The sequence below is a fragment of the Labrus mixtus genome, chromosome 20, assembly GCF_963584025.1.
Source record: "Labrus mixtus chromosome 20, fLabMix1.1, whole genome shotgun sequence".
NCBI lineage: Eukaryota > Metazoa > Chordata > Actinopteri > Labriformes > Labridae > Labrus > Labrus mixtus.
The window spans coordinates 5360920-5379649 of NC_083631.1; the positions used below are offsets into that span (position 1 = coordinate 5360920).

The window sequence follows — 18730 nt, forward strand, 5'->3', positions numbered from 1 at the left end:
CATTGGTCATGATTTAAGTATCAGGTCATGTAACCCTCTTGTGTGTTTGCCAAGACTGAGGTGGTGGTGGTTTAATGACTGCTTGAGATTGTTTTGATTTTTTTACTTAATCATATGGGAGTATTTGTTAGTGGTGAAAGGACCGGAGTAGATAAACTGTTGAAGATGAGGTTGCTTGTTTGTACCTGGGCTGCCTGGGGAGAAAACCACACCCACCAACACTCACACACACAACCATTCAAACCTGACACACGGGAGGAGAAACAGAGGGTTGAGACAGACAGAGGAAAACTAGCAACAAACATGAGGAAGGGAGGGGCTGCTAAGGGTGAACCATAACATTATTGATACCGCCATCTGTGGAGCTTTTTATACTTTCCCATTTTTGCTTTCACGTCGTTAATGGACTCTAAATAAATTGTGAGTAAACTAGTGTTACATAAAGATGAGAGAAATAAAGATGCAACTAATTTTAACAGCTCTGTTTGTTTGAACTTATTATATTTGACCGTTCTTGTAATGTGCTTTATCAGATGGTTTCAAATTGTTTTCTGCTCTTAAGAGTTTCTTCAAAAAGGAAACATGAAAACAAACAAAATGTTTCCCTCTAATAAGAATTCCTACAAGATGATGGATTCATGTGAACTATAGCTTTTGAAATCAAATCTGCTAAATGTTTTATTGTTAGAAGATAAAATAAAGCTCGTTGTAAGAGGCATTTAAATTCAACACTGCCTTTGTGGGTCACTGTTACAATGATTTGTCCTTCAGCAGGCAACAGTTACATTAAACTTGTATTTCGCTATTACATGCCACCTGCTCTTGTGCAATCCATGATTCCATGTCCAACATTACTGTTAGAGCTGTTGTGACTGTGATCTAAGAAGTGTTGAAACAGCATAATACCTGCATTAGTTACTGATTTACAGATGATAGCACTACAAATACAAATGTGCATTTTGTTAATGAGTCAGGGACAGTAAGTCAAAATGGTTATTTGAGGTGGAAGCAAGCGGCAACGTCTGATGCATTAAAATGGTGTTATAATCTATGGGTGGAACCTATGACCTGATGGATATTTCCCAAATACTTGCTGGGGACCTTTCCTTGCACCTGCTATTATCTGTTCATAACTCCTTATCTTTGTCTAATTACATTTAATTCATAAAAACTTCTGCAATATGTGAAGTTATAACAATAGATTTAAATATTATTATGTGATTAACTTACAGTTGCTGTTTTCAGTCATGGATGATTTTGTTAAAACAAAATTAACTGAATGGCGTCTCAGTGATTGGATTGTAAAATTTCAAGGTGAAGTATTACCATTCTTTTTGATTGTCACAGGCAATTTCCCACCAATACTGAAACATTCAATCATATGCTAATAGAAACAGAAAAGGTGCTGTAATATGGCTCTACAATGCCAACTTGACATAATTTCAGCATCTTAAACAATGGTTTGGTTTTGCTTGACAAAGATTATTCTGAATTGTTTTCCTAATAACAGATCAAGGTATTGATGAGGAAAGTTTTTACTGTCTCGATTATAATGACATCGATAACTTGATCACAAAAGTTGGACCAAGGGCAAAATTCAAGAAGAGACTCAAGTCTCTGAAGGTAATACTTTTCATTGCATTAATAATTTCTCTCAAAAATTTTCATCACTTATGAATTATCAACTTTTCCCTTTACATTAGGGGGAGAAAAATGCAACCAATCAGGTAATACAATTTTGTTTTTCTCCTGTGAGTACAATGCAGTTTGTCTTGGTTTAGTGTTGTATATTCCATTTATTACAGTCATGCCAAAATTATTTCAAATGTCTGCTAAAATGTTGGCTGGCTTTGTTCTTAGAGTGATTCTTTTCTTGGCTTTGTCAACAGGAACATGAAGAAACTGTTGATTCTGCTCAGGTAAGGATAAAATACATTTTCCAGGGATACTGTTATTATACTTGTACCTCTTTTAATCATCAATGTGCAATAGAATTACTGATGTGTCCTGAGAAAAATCACCATCATATTTGACTGAAGAATTGACTGAATCAATGGTTGACTCCACTTGGAGGTTTAGTCACACTCATCATAGCTTGGTTGATATCTGTTTCAATGAGTCTAATACATATTTCATCTTTAGGTTTTGGCCAACAGTAACACAAGAGATAAAGGTAAGGTCTAAAGTATCTTATGTAGGATTTATGCTGATCTGTTTTTGTAGTAATAATGTCTTGTTCTGACAAATCATCTATTTGTATGTTTTAATATTGTAAGAGGCAAAAAGCTGTTTTTGATTTTTAATGAAAAATAAGGAAAAAGAAAGTCTGAGCCTCAGGGGGAGTCCAGCGGATGTCTATCACCAACTAAGAAACGACGACGGGACTCCACATATTCAGGTATTTATGTTACGCTGAGAACAATTACAACCAACAGAACAAAGCATTCACCAGCATACATGTATTGTGTCATGACAACATATTACACCTTAGGTGTCTCTTAGCAACATGCCATAGAGACGATATCAATGCTTCCATTACTTCATAAATCTAACGTGGACTTAAACTTCGGGCCTCTCACTTGGCCTGAGCAGCTCAGAGGGCAGCACAAGTGTCTATAGTAGTTTCTGCCAAATCCTGCAGTTCTCATTTTCATGCCCAGCACTCACACTGTTTGACTAACAAATGTACATGCACAAACCTGAATAACAAGACTAACATGGGCATGTTAGTCTATAAACAAGGTGTGGTCAGGCACATTGTTGGGGCTTTGCCATGGATGCTTAATTCTTTTTTGTACCATTCAGTAAACATGTTTACTGCTGTTTTTTTCACTTTCGATTTGGCTTCCTTTTCCAACACCAGTGGTTGCTGCTTTTTTGGTACTCTCTGAATTATCCTTAATTCACATTAAAGAGAAAGGCTTTCTAGCACATTCTTCTTTTCCTCTTGTTTTGTTCAACATGGCACCTAATTAACTAATTAACTTGTTTCTTTGTCTTTTCTTTTCTCCAACAGAAAAATTAATGCTGTCTGAAGTGAGAAACATGATGGCATGTATTCGGAACAAAGTACTCCAAGGAGAAAAAACAAACTTCAATGCTTTCCTAGAGTAAGAAAAAAAGATGATATCACATATTTGCTTATGGGTCACAAAGAGAATTGTGACTGGCCTTTCAAGTTGCTTCTTAATTTTGTACTTTATGGTATTGCATGTGATAAAGTTTCACAAAGAGAGAACACACTCATTCATGAGCCCAGAAAAGGGTATTGTATTTTATTTATTGCATCTTCTATAGCTACAGTATATCCTGTAGCATGGGAATTCATTGTACTATTTATTTTCTACTGTGCAGACTATTGTCATATCGGCACTCTACAAAGACGTGTGCCTTTCACAAGTGAAAAAAAAAAAATTACTATTGTCTTCAGTTTTGTTAAATTGCCTTCCTTGCTGACAAATCGAGTGTCCGCTTGAGGCTGGCTCCAGGAACACCAGAAGTCAGATACACATGACTGGCAAAAAATATGTTTTAATAGCATAAATAAACATGTTTAAAGCCGTGTAACAAAACAAAATAGGTCTGATTAGTTACTGTCATCACTGGCAGACACTGTACGGGGGTGAATTTTAATTTAACGGCTCTGTTGATAGTGATACGTGTTTAACCAAAGCTAGGCGTGTAGCTGACATGATTGACAGGTGTGCGCGATGTAAAGGTCAAGAGGCTTAAAACCCGCCTCAGCTTCGGCTCTAAGCCTGTCTTTAGGTTGACTGAAAGTTAGGCTGAGACAGCATGCCCAACATGGCGGCAGCTGCCGATGAACCAGATGGCTGACGTCACTCAGACTTTGTCCATTAATATTTACAGTCTATGGTTTGAAGTCAGAGAGTGTACAAGCTTGGGGTCCTCCCCCAGGAAATGGTTCGGGTTGAACCTCTTTACTCTTTGTTTGGTACTATTTATATGCAGCAGTTAGTCATGAAACTGTCAAGAGTTTTATGAAATAAACAATATCAATAAGTTGTTTAACTTAGATAGTAAAAATCTATCGAAGTTAGATGCATGAAGTTCACATTTCAGCAATATATAAAATACCACCATTCACGTTGGTCATCTCTCAAACAGATGGTCAGGTTTTCGATTCCTAGCTCCTGCAGTTGTATGTTGAAGCATCTTTGGGCAAGAAACCAAGTTGCTCCTGCTGCTGCGTCAACTACTGTGAATGTGTGTGAATAGGATTCATATTTATATGGTACTCCATTATTTTCTATTGATAACATGATCCAATGGTGCATAATTGAAAGCGAGAAGGCAGATAATATAATATTTGACACCTTTATTGTAATCTCTTCATATGAATTAACGGATTTGAACTCTTGTAAAACAGGGAAAAAATCTGTGATTTGGAGACAGAAAAAAGGGAGCTGGTTGGTGTCTTTGGAAGAACAGGGGCTGGAAAAAGCTCTCTAATAAATGCTGTCATCGGAGAGAAGGATCTCTTGCCCTCAGGAAGTGTCAGTGCTTGTACAACAGTCATCATTAAGGTGGAGGCTAACAAGCAGAACCAGAACTATGAGGCAGAGATTGAATTCATCACAAAAGAGGTAAAACGATGTTAACATGAATATTTATCCTTCTTTAAAAAGTAATGATGTAGCTGCAAAAATACTAAAGCTCATTACATGGCTTCATCCATTTATTTCATTTAATCCAATTAACCTAAACTAAGTTAAAGGATAATTATTTTCTTTTTTAGGAATTGAAGCAGGAGTTGTGGTACTTGTTAACATTCATCCTGAATGATGACGACTGCAAAGAGGAAGATGCCGATGATTACAATGACGCTGTTGAAATGCTGTCAGCGCTGTATGGAGAAGAACGGAGAAAAAACCCTTCTGTGGAACATCTCATGAACGACAAACATTTCAGAGAAATTCCAGAATTTAACGATTCTAAGAAGAAAACCTTGACCTGTAAATCGGTAAGAAATAAATAAATCTACAGTATCAGTCTTATACCTACAAGTATATACGGTGTGTTTTGAAATGTATAACATTTCAATCTCAGACATATATTGATGTATGTCATTTACATACTTCCTTGCTGTTCAAGTTTTGCTTAATTTTGGGGTAGTTGAAAAAAATGTTGATGTAAATTAAATGAATAAGTAAAAGGACTTTAGGGGAGAATTATCCTAATTCTGAATGTCTACAGCTCTATATTAAATCAGAAATACTTTATTAATCCCCATGGGTAAAGTTGGTAATTGTTTCCTTTATTGGAAAGTTTTGTCCTTGACCTATTAGTTGTAGATCGTCTGTGTATCTGCTTGTCATAATCAGTGGTGCATTTAAATAAATCTTTAATCTTGTTTTTCATGTTTCAGGCCAAAGAGCTGTCTGCAAAACTTGTGAAATACACAAGAAGCGGCTCAGAGGACGGAGATGCTAAAGAAATAAAGAAATGGTTTTGGCCCCTGGTGAAGTGTGTGACTGTCAGGGTGCCAAATAGTGACCTTCTTCAGAATGTCACACTTGTGGATCTACCTGGAAATGGGGACCGCAACAAAGGAAGAGATAAAATGTGGAAAGGGGTAAATCATTTAAATGCATCACTTTGTTAATCTTGTCTTAAGTTTATCATTATTTTATTATAAAGCACTGATATTGACTTACGGTAATTGAAATGCATTTCCAAATTATTATCATTGACTGATATTCACAATTAACTTGGATTTCATCCTTGTAGGTGGTTCAAAGCTGTTCCACTGTGTGGATCGTGACGGACATTAACAGAGCAGCATCAGAGAAAGAACCATGGGAGATTCTGAAAAGTGCCAGCAGCCTTATTGGAAATGGTGGCCAATGTCAGCACATTCACTTCATCTGCACCAAGTCTGATGTTATCGAAGATTCTGATGATTCGTAAGTAAAAAAAATTTTATACAATAAATTTAGATTTAAATTTAGAAAAAAGATAGGTGTTGATGAGTGACAGGGTCTACTGTGACTTATTTGTTGTTTACAAGTATACTCATATGAATATATATACTTTGTTCATATTTACGTAATTTTTTTAAACTTTTATCCTGAGAGGAAAGAAAACCACGTCATATTGGAGATTGAATTTTCAGGGCTTCAGATAATGTATGAGGTTCAGCTTAATACTGATCTCTTGTTACAGTTCAGTAGCTGGTGTTCGTGCTGCCATATTTAAGAGGAACATGCGAGCCAAGGAGGAAGTGAGGAGAGAATTCAGGAAACTAAAGGGGGTTCAGGTGAGTTGTGAAATTTCAGGAAATCTAAAATGAAGATGTCTTTTCAATGCAATACCACCCTAAATGTATTCATTATTTTTGCAGACACATTTCAGTGATGACTGTTTCAAAGTGTTCACAGTGAGCTCCAAAGAGTTCCTTAAGGAAAAAAGACTAGGACCAGATGACACTGGTAGGTGAAGTCCATGCATAACTTTGTGAATAAAAGAAAATCTGTTACATGTGAGAAGTTTCTCTGGATGTAATTATGTAAGCTTATATTGTATGTTTTTTATAGAAGTCCCCAAACTTCAGGAATTTCTGCAAGAACTGAATGACTTTCACTCAGAGACACTGAAGTATGTGTCAGGAGCGTATGGGATTCTTTCTCTTATTCAAGGTGCCGGCTGTGGAGACGTGGTAAGATCAAATAACACTTTAACTGCATTTAGATTTAGTTTTAGTTTAGTAATCAGAATCTCAACAAAAATAGTAATCCATAGAAACACTTCCATTTAGAGAAATATTTGAAGTAGTGACAGACATAGAAGCAATGTTTGCACCTTTGCAATCAGGTCATTAATTTTTTTTAAATTCATCAAAGTAGTGAAATAGTCTTTGCGTAATGCAAACTCAAAAGAAACTTAAATTGTTGGCAATTTATTGACTAATACACAACGCCGTAAAAAACCTACCTTGTATAAGTTTATAGTTGTACCCTAATTATATACTTTATTCTTACACTACGCCACTGTAAGAAACTGCATACAATCTTGTAATTAATTTCATATACATGGGCTACCATACTTAAGCACAAAATAGCAATCTATCATAAAAAAAATAATTACTTTTATACTTCAAGAAACAGTTTTTAAACCATCTTATTTGAAATGAATTACAATTCCATTTGTCTGATCCATCCTATTACACATTTTATTTTATCCTTACAACTTAGACTGCAGGCGCCACATTTGATGAACAGTCTATGGAAGCTTTATACGATAATATAGGCTGTAATTAGACAAGTCATTACCAAATGAATGTCAATTCAGATGGGGTCACATCTGGACGCTACTTCCCATGTGGCTTATTGACAGATGTCCGCATAAGTCTCCGGGACATATTGGTAGAGATTCAATCATTCTTCCTTGATGCTCTCCCTGCAGGAGTAACCTGAGTGGTTATCTCAAGATGATTAATCATTTTTCCAGATGATCCAATAAAAACTGTAACAACAACATAATCTTGTATAATTGGGTTTAACACTGCCTTATTCACTGTTTCTAATAACAGCAAAGTGTAGGTGTGTGGTAAAAAAAATGTGTTGGCTTTCTCCAAAAGACTATCACATTTTTATTTTTTATTATACATTGACACATAACGTTATGCCTAACAAGCATTCCGTTAAATTAAAATACAAATAGGTATTTTGTGAAGAAAATAAAATAGAAACAAAAACTGACTTGAAAAAAGCCCAATGAGGCTGAAGTATAGTTTCATTGTTTTAACACTACATTTTTCTCTTTGATTACAGGCTGGCGTAAAAGAATACCTGTGCACAGACCTTGAAGACAACTTGGTATGTGAATTAAGTAAAGTCTCAGAGGCCATGGAAGAGTCCTATAGGGCTTTTAACAAGAGCCTCATGGAGGGTGTTGAAAAATCCAATAGTTCAAGGGAGAGTGTCTTGAATTCCTTCTTATATCCCGTATGTATTAGAATATTTTATTCCTTTATCCAAACCATCGATTTTTCACTTGATATTCAAAAGTTAATCATTTATGGAAATGTTTATTTTTGTTTTCAGAGAAGAGTAACAGGAAGTGCTTTTCACAAGAGATTGAAGTGCATAGTCACAAACAATGGCGTCTACAAACCAAGAAAAGGGAAACAACAAAACCTCAATGAGAAATTAGCTTCAAAGCTGATGGAGAGCATTGATGTGGAATTTAGAAAGACTTTCCCGTAAGAACGTACTAAATGAGGAAAAGATAATGCCTCTTCAAATGGCGATTATAATAATAATATAAAGATGTGTGCAATGGTTATTTAAAATTATTTAAAGGCTTTAAATGTGATTTTTCACACTTAAATATAATAGAAATCAAGTATATCCTCTGAAAATAACTCTGTGAGTAATGACTGTCTACAATGGGTGCAACACCCGAGTCCCACTGTCTGTGATGTTTTCTGAGTCCTATCTTCAGTTTGTTTACATCGCCGGGACGGCGGCTGACTCCTCCCCTCATGTATAAAAGTTGTTTAATTGAGGGACTAGAGAAAAGAAGAATAACATACTGTACTCACTGCTTAACTGTGTTTCTAGATCACCCTCATTTCGGGTAAATTTACATGCAGTGTGAAGATACGAGCATAATAAAGATCGCTAGCATTAGCATGCTAACACAACAATGCACCGCGAGTTGTTTTGGTTTCATGCTGGTGCTCAAGGGCGACATCTGCTGGATCAAAAAATTGCATATAAAGCTTTTAATTAATTTAATAAAATAAATATATTAATCAAATTCTTCAATTTAACTTTGTCAATGTTTGATCAATAAAAGATTTACTTGTTAACATGTTTCAGAAATGAATCAAAATGTGAACCATTCAACGGGGCCATCAGTTCCTTTTCACTCGTCACAGGGACTGTGGTTGAAAAGTACAAAGGTGTGCAGCTGCAACTGGAATTTCTCAGGACAGAGGTAAGAGATGGTGATGGTACCATCTTATCCAACAGTTTTGTTTTAAGCTGTTTGTCAAAGTTAAAGGAAACACAAAAAATTGTGTGATCAAATCAACCAACCTCTATATTGACATATTGAATGAAGATTAAGCATTTAAGAGTGAAGGCAAATAAAATATACAAGTTTTTAACTTATTAACATTTATATTAATTTCTTCTTAAGAACACCATCAATGAGGTACATGTTAGCATTACAGATATACTTTACATGTAGTTTTTATTTTATTTTAAAGGAAGAAAAAATTAAGACAAAAGTCCACAAAACAATCCGGGAGCGAAAGAAAGAAATCTACAGCAGCCTGACGACTTCAATCGAGGAAAACATGCAGAAGTGCTATGAAGGTAAGAAAGAAGATCTTGGCATATGAAACCTGACACTAAATGAAAAAAACAATGAAAATAATGTGCATTTATAACCATTTTCTGTTTCACTGTAGATACACAACAATGTACAGGCCAAGGCTCCCTAAATGCCATGAGGGACATCATTAAGCAGCATGTTTGTGCCAAGAAGGTCGGCATGTTCGAGGAGGCTAGAGATGCGATGATTTCAAATCTGCAAAAACTAATGGTATGTCATATTTCATAGTTCACCATAAAGCCTGGCTCACACTGTAGGATAATCGGGCCGATTTGAGATCTGATTCTTCCTTCCTGACAATCGCAGGGTCGCTCCCAACTCAAGGCTGCTCGGAACCGATTCTCTGCTCAGATTATTTTACAGTGAGTGTAGATCTACCCGGCGATCCTCGGGGACGCCCCGATTAATTTCAAACATGTTTGATATTTAGAGTTTAAAATCTTCACGAAACGTCATGAAAGAGTCCGGCAGAAGTTGTGTGTGACTGTAGTCATGTCGACTAGTGGCAGGACGTAACTCTTTTTTTTTCAGTACAGATCATCAGTGCAACGCTTTTCTAAAACTTGTATCCATATATCTACGATTTTATCTACTTTCCTCTATCCTACAACAACTTCCACTTTCCTTCTCTTTCTTCTCTTGCTGGTTATTTGTGTTAAATATTTTATATCTTATTTAGGATGCCATCCAGAAGACACTGAGGGAAACTATGCTGAGATCAATAGAGCTATCTCTCAAGACAGATGATCAATCAGTTCCAGGTAAAGTGAAGGTTTACAAGTAAAGTTTGTTTTCAGACAAAACACCAGTGAAGGGATTCTCCCACTTGACAACCCCAGTGATGTGCTGTCTCTTGCTGCCCATCAGTTTTCACGGTTTGGAGTTGTGGGGTATTGTTGTAGCACTTGAAATCAGTCTTGGTCTCAAGGCCGGTCTCAAGACCACGTTTTAAATGTCTCGGAATTGAAAGCATTTTTACTCGGTCTTGAACTGGGCGGAATCCAGATTTTAAATAAAGACTAATCAAGATCCACCTCTGACGGGCTATTTTTCCAAGTCCTTACTGTGATTAAAAGATGCTCCTTTCTAAAAAATCTAATTACTTTTTTGATTCCTAATTTGATTGTTATCCCCGTTAACCTTCCTGGTGTCACGATCTAAGTGAGTGACATGCCTGCTGCACACAATATGCCGATTTTTCATTGATATTTATGGTCTCAGTCTTGTCTCCGTCTGGCCCTGTCTTAGTCTTGGTCTTGACTCTGTCTCTGTCTCGATCCCTAAATATCTCGGCCTTGTCTCAGTTAGAGACCGATTGCTCTTTCTCAGCTGCTCAGGTCATGATAACAACATACTGTAACTCTCTCACACACACTCGGTGACTGTCAGTCCCTCTCCTTGCTCGCTCTACTAGCCAAATAATTTACTCCTGTATGATAAAAGGATCGTCTGCCGTATTCATAAAGTGGACCTTGCTTGTCCTGAGAGCATGACGGTAATCTGTGATTATTTGAAAAGAAGTCATCCTGGACGTCTTGTCTTTTAAAAATCATCTTTGACATTCATCTTCACAATCCAAAGTTTAAGCCATGCAGTTATTTTTCTCTTTTTTACATTTCCAGTCCCTCCCATTAAAACATTTACCTTAGAATGCTTCATCTTTTCTCTCCCCCTCATCTCTTTTTAATTCTATAGCAAACACTGACAGTGTTATTACAGTAATAATGTCTTGCATTAACATGTAAAGACAAGACAAAAATATGACTGAATGAACAGTTTCTAAGGGCATAGTTTGAAAGAGGAATGTTTAAATTTAAATGCCGATAGATAAATAAGTCATTAAGTATTTGCGCATTATCCAGTTAATCGAGTAATTGTTTTAATAATCGATGACTGGTCGAAGATCAAAATAGTCGTCAGTTGCAGGCCTGCTGATGATAACTGGTAAGAGGAAGTAACAGGAAAATGATGTGGTTGAAAGTGTGCTCTTATATAGTTATAGCAACAAGATGTAACTTTTCCACCTTTAAACAGTAGTTTCAAAGTCAAGTCAAGTTTATTTATATAGCACATTCCAGCAAAAAGGCAACTCAAAGTTCTTCACACCCAAGACAGTGTAGCTCAGTTGGTAGAGATGGTCAACTCAACCAAAAGGTTGATGGTTCGATCCCCAGCTCCTGCAGCTACATGTCAGATGTGTCCTTGGGCAAAACACTTAACCCCAAGTTGCTCTCACTGCTTCTGCGGTGGCTTATGCATGTGTGTGAATGGAATGAGTTACTTCTGATGGTCACTTTACATAGCAGCCTCTGCCATCAGTGCGTGAATCTGTAGGTGTGACATGCGGTGTAGAAGCACTAGTTAGAAGACTAGAAAAGCACTATACAAGCTCAACTCAAAAATCATTAAACAAACCATTAACAATCAAAATGTTAAATACAAATGAAATACAAAAATATGACATAAAGTAGAAAACATTACATTAGATTCAAAATATATAAGTAATGTAATGGTGATGTTATCTGTTCTGTGCGCCTTTCAATATTATATCGCTCTGAAGTCCCTATAGTCTTATCTTCCCGATGGACACAGACTCACCTGCCTGTCTTGCCTAATCAAGATTGATATAGGCTCACAGTTTGCTCCATCAGGCACAGCCCTAAGGTGCCCAGGAAACCCCATCTAGGGGTGCTGTGGTGGTGAAATCCACCCACATTCTTTACGGCTAAACATTACACCAATTCATTTTCAAGAATTTTGTTCAGTCAGTCATTAATATTGAACTATTACTATGAGTAATCGGCATTTGGCGCATAAAGAATCCGAGGCTCTTTGACACAGAGTCTTACAGTCCTGCTGAACACAGATTCACCTGCTGGTCTCACATAATCGAAATAGACTCTGTTTAACAATCCCCCCCAGAACATCTTCCCGAGGATTTAGGCTCATAGTTTGCACCGTCTGTGCTGAGTCACAGCTCACAGGCTGGCTTAGACTTTCAGATATCCCCCTCAGGGGCACCTTACACAACCCAACTCTCACCAATTGCAAATTAAAATGCCTAGAAGTTGTTATATTAATTCATTAAAATTAATTCAAATAAAATAATAATCAAAAATAGCGCAGCAATATATTAATGCAGGTTTAAAATCAAAAGGTAAAAGTTACAGTGAAATATGTACAGTCTCTGTACAGTCTGATACAATGGCTGAGGCTAAGAGGAAGAGGACGGATTCAAGTTGGCTTTATAAGTTTGCATCTCAATTAGCATAATAATTTAGACACGACCCATAGACATCTTGGTAACAGTTGAATACACATATTCCACATGCAAACAGTTTGCAAACAACAGGCACACGCACTGACGGCCCGGGGATGGTCTGTCAGTTTGTGTGTGCTTTCCATATTGTAAATGGGCGTGTGTAATATCATTATAGAGAGTTACCATATTTAAGACTGAATAAGAAAAATAATCGATCAAGTCATATCACAGAAGAAATTGTCATGTCTGGAAGACAAATAGTTTAATGTCGTAGTTTATCTTGTGTTGCAAATGAGAATACAGAAAATAAACGCAAAAAGACATTCGATGATCATTCGACAAATCTGATCAGAATCCGGTTCGACTATATAAATCCGTAGTCGTGGACATTCCGAATTCCTACATATTGTTGCTTTAACAGAGGAAGTGACTTGTCTCCTTGGCTGTGCTGCACACCAAAGTGCACTAAGGTGGAAAGACATTTTTTCAGTGCTTAAAGTTTAACATTTTGTTTCTTAGATGTCAAAGAGGAGCTTGAGACGGTGACAAAATACTATCAAGAACTGAAGAAAAATCAAGATGAAGGAACATCAACAGTTAGGTAAAAACTTTGTTTTTAAAGTAGATAATGATTTTAAACTGTAAGAAATCGCTTCACTTATTTTTATAACAGTTGCTAACAATGCTTCTATTCACACTAGTGCTGATCAACCCGGCCCGTCATCTGCACAGGTAAGTTTAAGTAAAAGTGATGATTAAAAGTTAACATTCTGGTAGACAATGAAATGGTAATATGAAAGTTATCAGTAGAATATCACAACCTTTGTGTTTAACTGTCTTGTGGATATTTCAGGTTTACCTGATGCAGAGAAACAGCTGAGGCCTGTTTAACCACTGAGGATCCCACAGGGAACATTGAAAAGTCAAATGAGGCTTCTGGATTTGGTCTCAACCTTTTCTTCAGGTTGTTATTTCTGCTCTCTTTGAGTCGTGTGTTGACATGTTTGATGAGTTTGTTTGATGTGAGTTTCATACATACAGATGTTATATTTGTGATAGGACAGTTTTCCTTGGAATTACTTGTGGACCTCAGGCCTGAAATTGTGATCAGTGGTGGTGGGGGGGGGGGGGGGGGGGGTATTCTTACTAGGGATGTTGTGATTTTCATGTAAACAGTTTCTACTATTATTACAGTCAGACACCAACTTCTTTACTTCCTATTCTTCGTTTCTTGTGGGTGATTTTATTTTATGAGTTAAGAAGTGGATGCGTTGATTTACACACTGCAGTTTTACTGATTATAACAGTGTCTTATTAAATCTTGAACATTAATCAGAGAATTAGGTGTTAGTTTGATTTGACTTAGATTTTCGGCTTTGTAAGGGCTGACCTTGATGGTTTCTAATGAATAAAGACAAAGCAGATGTTTGCTGCAAAATAAAGTTTTAGAAGTGTGGTAAAGGAAATAGAAGAATTTTATTAACAGACCAACTTTTCTGGCTTTTCTGTACAATGATTTAGTTTTTTTATTTTCACTGATTATAAATGCATTATGGCACATCATGCAATAAAACTTATATACAAATAAATGTTGTTGCCTTATTGAAAAAAAAAAAAAAAGTGCTGCAGCTGCCCAAATGATTTCCATTAAAAACCCAACTTAACAACACAAACCCAGAAAACAAAACAAAACGGAAAATCTGCTGCATATCTAGTCATCACAGCAGAAGCAATCCAGGCCTGTAGGGGGCGCTAAATGTAACAGCTATCCTTTTATGGATAATTTTCTTTTGATTGACAGACAGTATTGGTAAAGTAAACCCTGAGGCTATAGCTGTGTTTGTCTGTTGTTATCACTGTTTGTTTGGCACAAAACATTGTTTTTAAATTTCTTTGATGCCACAGTCTTTTTGTCATGTCAGGATTTTGTCATGACACAGCACGTGAACAATTGATGTGTGCGTGTTCGCTGACTTTTGTCTGTTGGTTGTGCCATCGGTCCCAGGGGGTAAGGGGTGGGGTAGCGCTGTGTTTGTCATAGCCCGGCTGTTTCCTACGCCTGCAGATCTCAAAACTTTCTCTTTTAATTATGTTCTTTGTGACAAACATTTCACTCATATGCAGTTCAACGTGGTGTCCCCTATGAATTGAATCAGTGAAACAAAGGTTAAAGTCAGCTCACACACAAACCTACAGCAGTAAAACACCCTGCGTGTAGAAGGTGGCTCACATTATATGCCTTACTCTTATAGCATGAGTTTGACTTTTGGGTGTGTACTATAGTTAGTAAACTGCTGTTGATACCTAGAACAAGGAATATATTAGTACTCACACACAAATGTGAAGTATTACAATTTTTTCCATTGATTGATGAATCATTTTCTATGCAAGTCAGAGTGGCTATTACCCTTTGCTTTATCTTATGATGACATTCTTTGTTCTATACAATTGATGGGACCAGCCATGTGCTGGACAGACTCAGGCCTGTAGCCCCATACAGGAGCCTGATCTTAGTACTTTGGAAGGATAATGAACAAAGGCCCTGCAAAAAAACAGATTCCCAGCATTTCCCTGGAGCACCTCACACCTAGGTGTGATGCAATGGGGGAACCTGGACAAAATTCCCTTATTGGCGCAGATCGGGGGATGACAGCAGGGAGTCCCGCACTATACAAGCTGTGGTCTCCCATTGGTCCTCGTTTCATGTGCCTGACTTCCTAAATCCGAGGACACGTCCGTCTCTCATGTCCTGGCCTTGCTGCATCCAAGGACGTCCGTATCCTCCCTGCTTTTACGCCACGTTTTCAAAGAGTTTTGGCGCGCAGTCAGGAAATAGCTGGTGGAGCATTTAATTGGATTATTAGTTTATAATTCCCTGATTCCAAGGGAGTGCCCCATTATTAATTCAGATGAATACTTTTGTTAATTTACGTTCAAAATGAATTAATCAGAATTATTAATTTAATGGCCACATTTATCACATCATAACCCCAACATAATTGGTGCCTGTGTGTGAGATCTTCAATAACCCCAACACAGTAGTTGTGTTGCCTGTCTTACCACACATCAACTGAGGCAGAAACTGATGCTCTGCCTTTGTGGACATAAAGGTGTGGTCATTAACAGCACATAAATCTGGTACAGCAATTAAAGACGTTCATATAGAACCTGTTTATGAGTGACATTTAAAGATCAACTGAGGACAAGTGAATAACTTAACTGCACAACCCTTTTAAACCTTTAATTAAACTCAATTATAAGAGCACTCCAGAACAAAAAACTTTAGACCTGAGTCACCAAGTTTACAGGTTTATCCGGTTTTTGGAGATTGGAAGATTAACTTTATAGTCTCACCGATAGAAAGATTTGTCTTGGGCTCTTCAACCATGCTGCAGCCATAAAAGACATCAGTCAAAAAGAATTTACATTAAACATAAAACAATGAAAATGATTGTATAATGTCCAGAAAAAAACAAGATTTTAAATTACATCAGGTTTTTAAAATACCAGACACCAGTTCAGCCTTTAACCGAAGTGCTCCAGGCCTGTAGAACTGTTTATTTACCAGAAAGAGTAAGAGAGAACTAGGTACAGAGAGTTTTGTTTAGATAGGGAAGTTGTATCGTTGAAAGACTAGAATAACATCAATATTATAGAAACGGATATTAAAGTGAGTCTGACTGGGATTTTGACATCAGGGACGACACATCTGAGTGGGTTCCCTGTTTAATTATTTCTAAAATGTTCTATGAGAAATGAAAAGATGAATATAAGTTGATTAAAAAATGTTTAATCAACTTGCAGCATGTGATTGTGAAAAAGAGAAAGTGAAAGTGCCGATGGCATGAAGGCGGAGCAGACACAGAGGGCTTGTGAACTTAAAGAACCTTGAATGAAACATCGCTTTCATTTACAAGAAGAGCAACATTGGTCATGATTTAAGTATCAGGTCACATAATCTGTTATGCATTTGCAAAGACTGAGGTGATGGTGGTTTAATGACTGCTTGAGATTGTTTTTTTTGTTTTTTTTACTTCATCATCTGGGAGTATTGATACAGCCATCTGTGGAGATTTTTGACTTTTCCCATTTTAGCTTTCATCATTGTCAACAAAGTACTCCAAAGGAATTGTAAGTAAAGCAGTGTTACATAAGATAAGAAAGGAATAGAGATGTAACTAGTTTTACTAACTCTGATTGAGCTTATTATCTTTGATTTTATTTTGTATTGTACTATATGTTTCTGCTTAACTTAAAAAGGTCCTTCATAATCAGTTTCAGTAAGAGCTTCTGGTTATCTATTTTAAATAGCTAAATCGTTTTTTCTTGACTTATTACACGACATCTCCTCCATAATGTAAAGGTATAGATTGTATGTGAATAAGCTTGGTTGTTAAACTTGAGTAAATTAATATTTCCTGAGAAAAATAGTTAATTTTCAGCACTTTTACAACTGAAACAACTATGGAGGGATGTTTTGTTGTGCCATTTAAGACGTCACCATGAGGTGCTTTTGAAAAAGTAGTAGATAGGCTTCATGGAAAACGCTCTGTGAAAACGGGGCTTTAGAGCTGTTGTGACTGTGATCTAAGAAGTGTTGAAACAGCATAATACCTGCATTAGTTACTGATTTACAGATGATAGCACTACAAATACAAATGTGCATTTTGTTAATGAGTCAGGGACAGTAAGTCAAAATGGTTATTTGAGGTGGAAGCAAGCGGCAACCTCTGATGCATTAAAATGGTGTTATAATCTATGGGTGGAACCTATGACCTGATGGATGTTTCCCAAATACTTGCTGGGGACCTTTCCTTGCACCTGCTATTATCTGTTCATAACTCCTTATCTTTGTCTAATTACATTTAATTCATAAAAACTTCTGCAATATGTGAAGTTATAACAATAGATTTAAATATTATTATGTGATTAACTTACAGTTGTTGTTTCCCGTCATGGGTGATTTTGTTAAAACAAAATTAACTGAATGGCGTCTCAGCGATTGGATTGTAAATTTTCAAGGTGAAGTATTACCATTCTTTTTGATTGTCACAGGCAATTTCCCACCAATACGGAAACATTCAATCATATGCTAATAGAAACAGAAAATGTGCTGTAATATGGCTCTACAATGCCAACTTGACATCATTTCAAAATTTTAAACAATGGTTTGGTTTTGCTTGACAAAGATTATTCTGAATTGTTTTCCTAATAACAGATCAAGGTATTGATGAGGAAAGTTTTTACCTTCTTGATAAAGATGACATCAAAGACTTGATCACGAAAGTTGGACCAAGGGCAAAATTCAAGAAGAGACTCAAGTCTCTGAAGGTAATACTCCTCAATGTCTTAGGTTTAATACATTCTCACGTGTAGAATGACTATCAATTATTAGTAATTGTATAATGAAAGAATGACTAAAATAGCATTTACTGGAATCTCTCAAATTCATCTTTTCCATTTGACATTAGGGGGAGAAAAATGCAACAAATCAGGTCATTCATTAATTTTCTTCTCCTTTGAGTGCAGTGCATTCTCTTTCATTTAGTGTTGTGTATATTTATTACAGTCATGCCAAAATTATTTCAAATGTCTGCTAAAATGTTGGCTGGCTTTGTTCTGAGAGTGATGCTTTTCTTGACGTCAACAGGAACATGAAGAAACTGCTGATTCTGCTCAGGTGAGGATAAAATACATTTTCCAGGGATACTGTTATTATACTTGTACCTCTTTTAATCATCAATGTGCAATAGAATTACTGATGTGTCCTGAGAAAAATCACCATCATATTTGACTGAATCAATGGTTGACTCCACTTGGAGGTTTAGTCACACTCATCATAGCTTGGTTGATATCTGTTTCAATGAGTCTAATACATATTTCATCTTTAGGTTTTGGCCAACAGTAACACAAGAGATAAAGGTAAGGTCTAAAGTATCTTATGTAGGATTTATGCTGATCTGTTTTTGTAGTAATAATGTCTTGTTCTGACAAATCATCTATTTGTATGTTTTAATATTGTAAGAGGCAAAAAGCTGTTTTTGATTTTTAATGAAAAATAAGGAAAAAGAAAGTCTGAGCCTCAGGGGGAGTCCAGCGGAT

At 36.5% G+C, this 18730-nt stretch overlaps 1 protein-coding gene across 1 annotated transcript; it reads left to right on the plus strand.

Annotated features, from left to right (window-relative positions):
• The first annotated feature begins 253 nt into the window (after positions 1-253).
• LOC132995654 (nuclear GTPase SLIP-GC-like) lies at positions 254-13642 on the plus strand. The gene is made up of 24 exons (XM_061065735.1): positions 254-420; positions 1233-1314; positions 1511-1623; positions 1704-1727; positions 1890-1919; positions 2143-2173; positions 2315-2398; positions 3017-3110; positions 4391-4607; positions 4760-4984; positions 5390-5596; positions 5752-5927; positions 6187-6280; positions 6365-6452; positions 6558-6679; positions 7794-7967; positions 8067-8224; positions 8847-8964; positions 9239-9347; positions 9443-9576; positions 10046-10127; positions 13148-13229; positions 13330-13360; positions 13482-13642. Exons 2-24 carry the CDS (start codon positions 1248-1250, stop codon positions 13506-13508), a joined length of 2487 nt encoding a protein of 828 aa, XP_060921718.1. The 5' UTR covers positions 254-420; positions 1233-1247; the 3' UTR covers positions 13509-13642.
• Positions 13643-18730: the final 5088 nt, after the last annotated feature.

Bases quoted from the DNA above. Each gene is read 5' to 3' on its own strand.
- LOC132995654 (XM_061065735.1), top strand. From the start codon at position 1,248: ATGGATGATTTTGTTAAAACAAAATTAACTGAATGGCGTCTCAGTGAT. The intron at 5,928-6,186 runs GTAAGTAAAAAA...CTCTTGTTACAG, and splicing joins ATCGAAGATTCTGATGATTC to TTCAGTAGCTGGTGTTCGTG. The intron at 10,128-13,147 runs GTAAAGTGAAGG...TTTGTTTCTTAG, and splicing joins AGATGATCAATCAGTTCCAG to ATGTCAAAGAGGAGCTTGAG.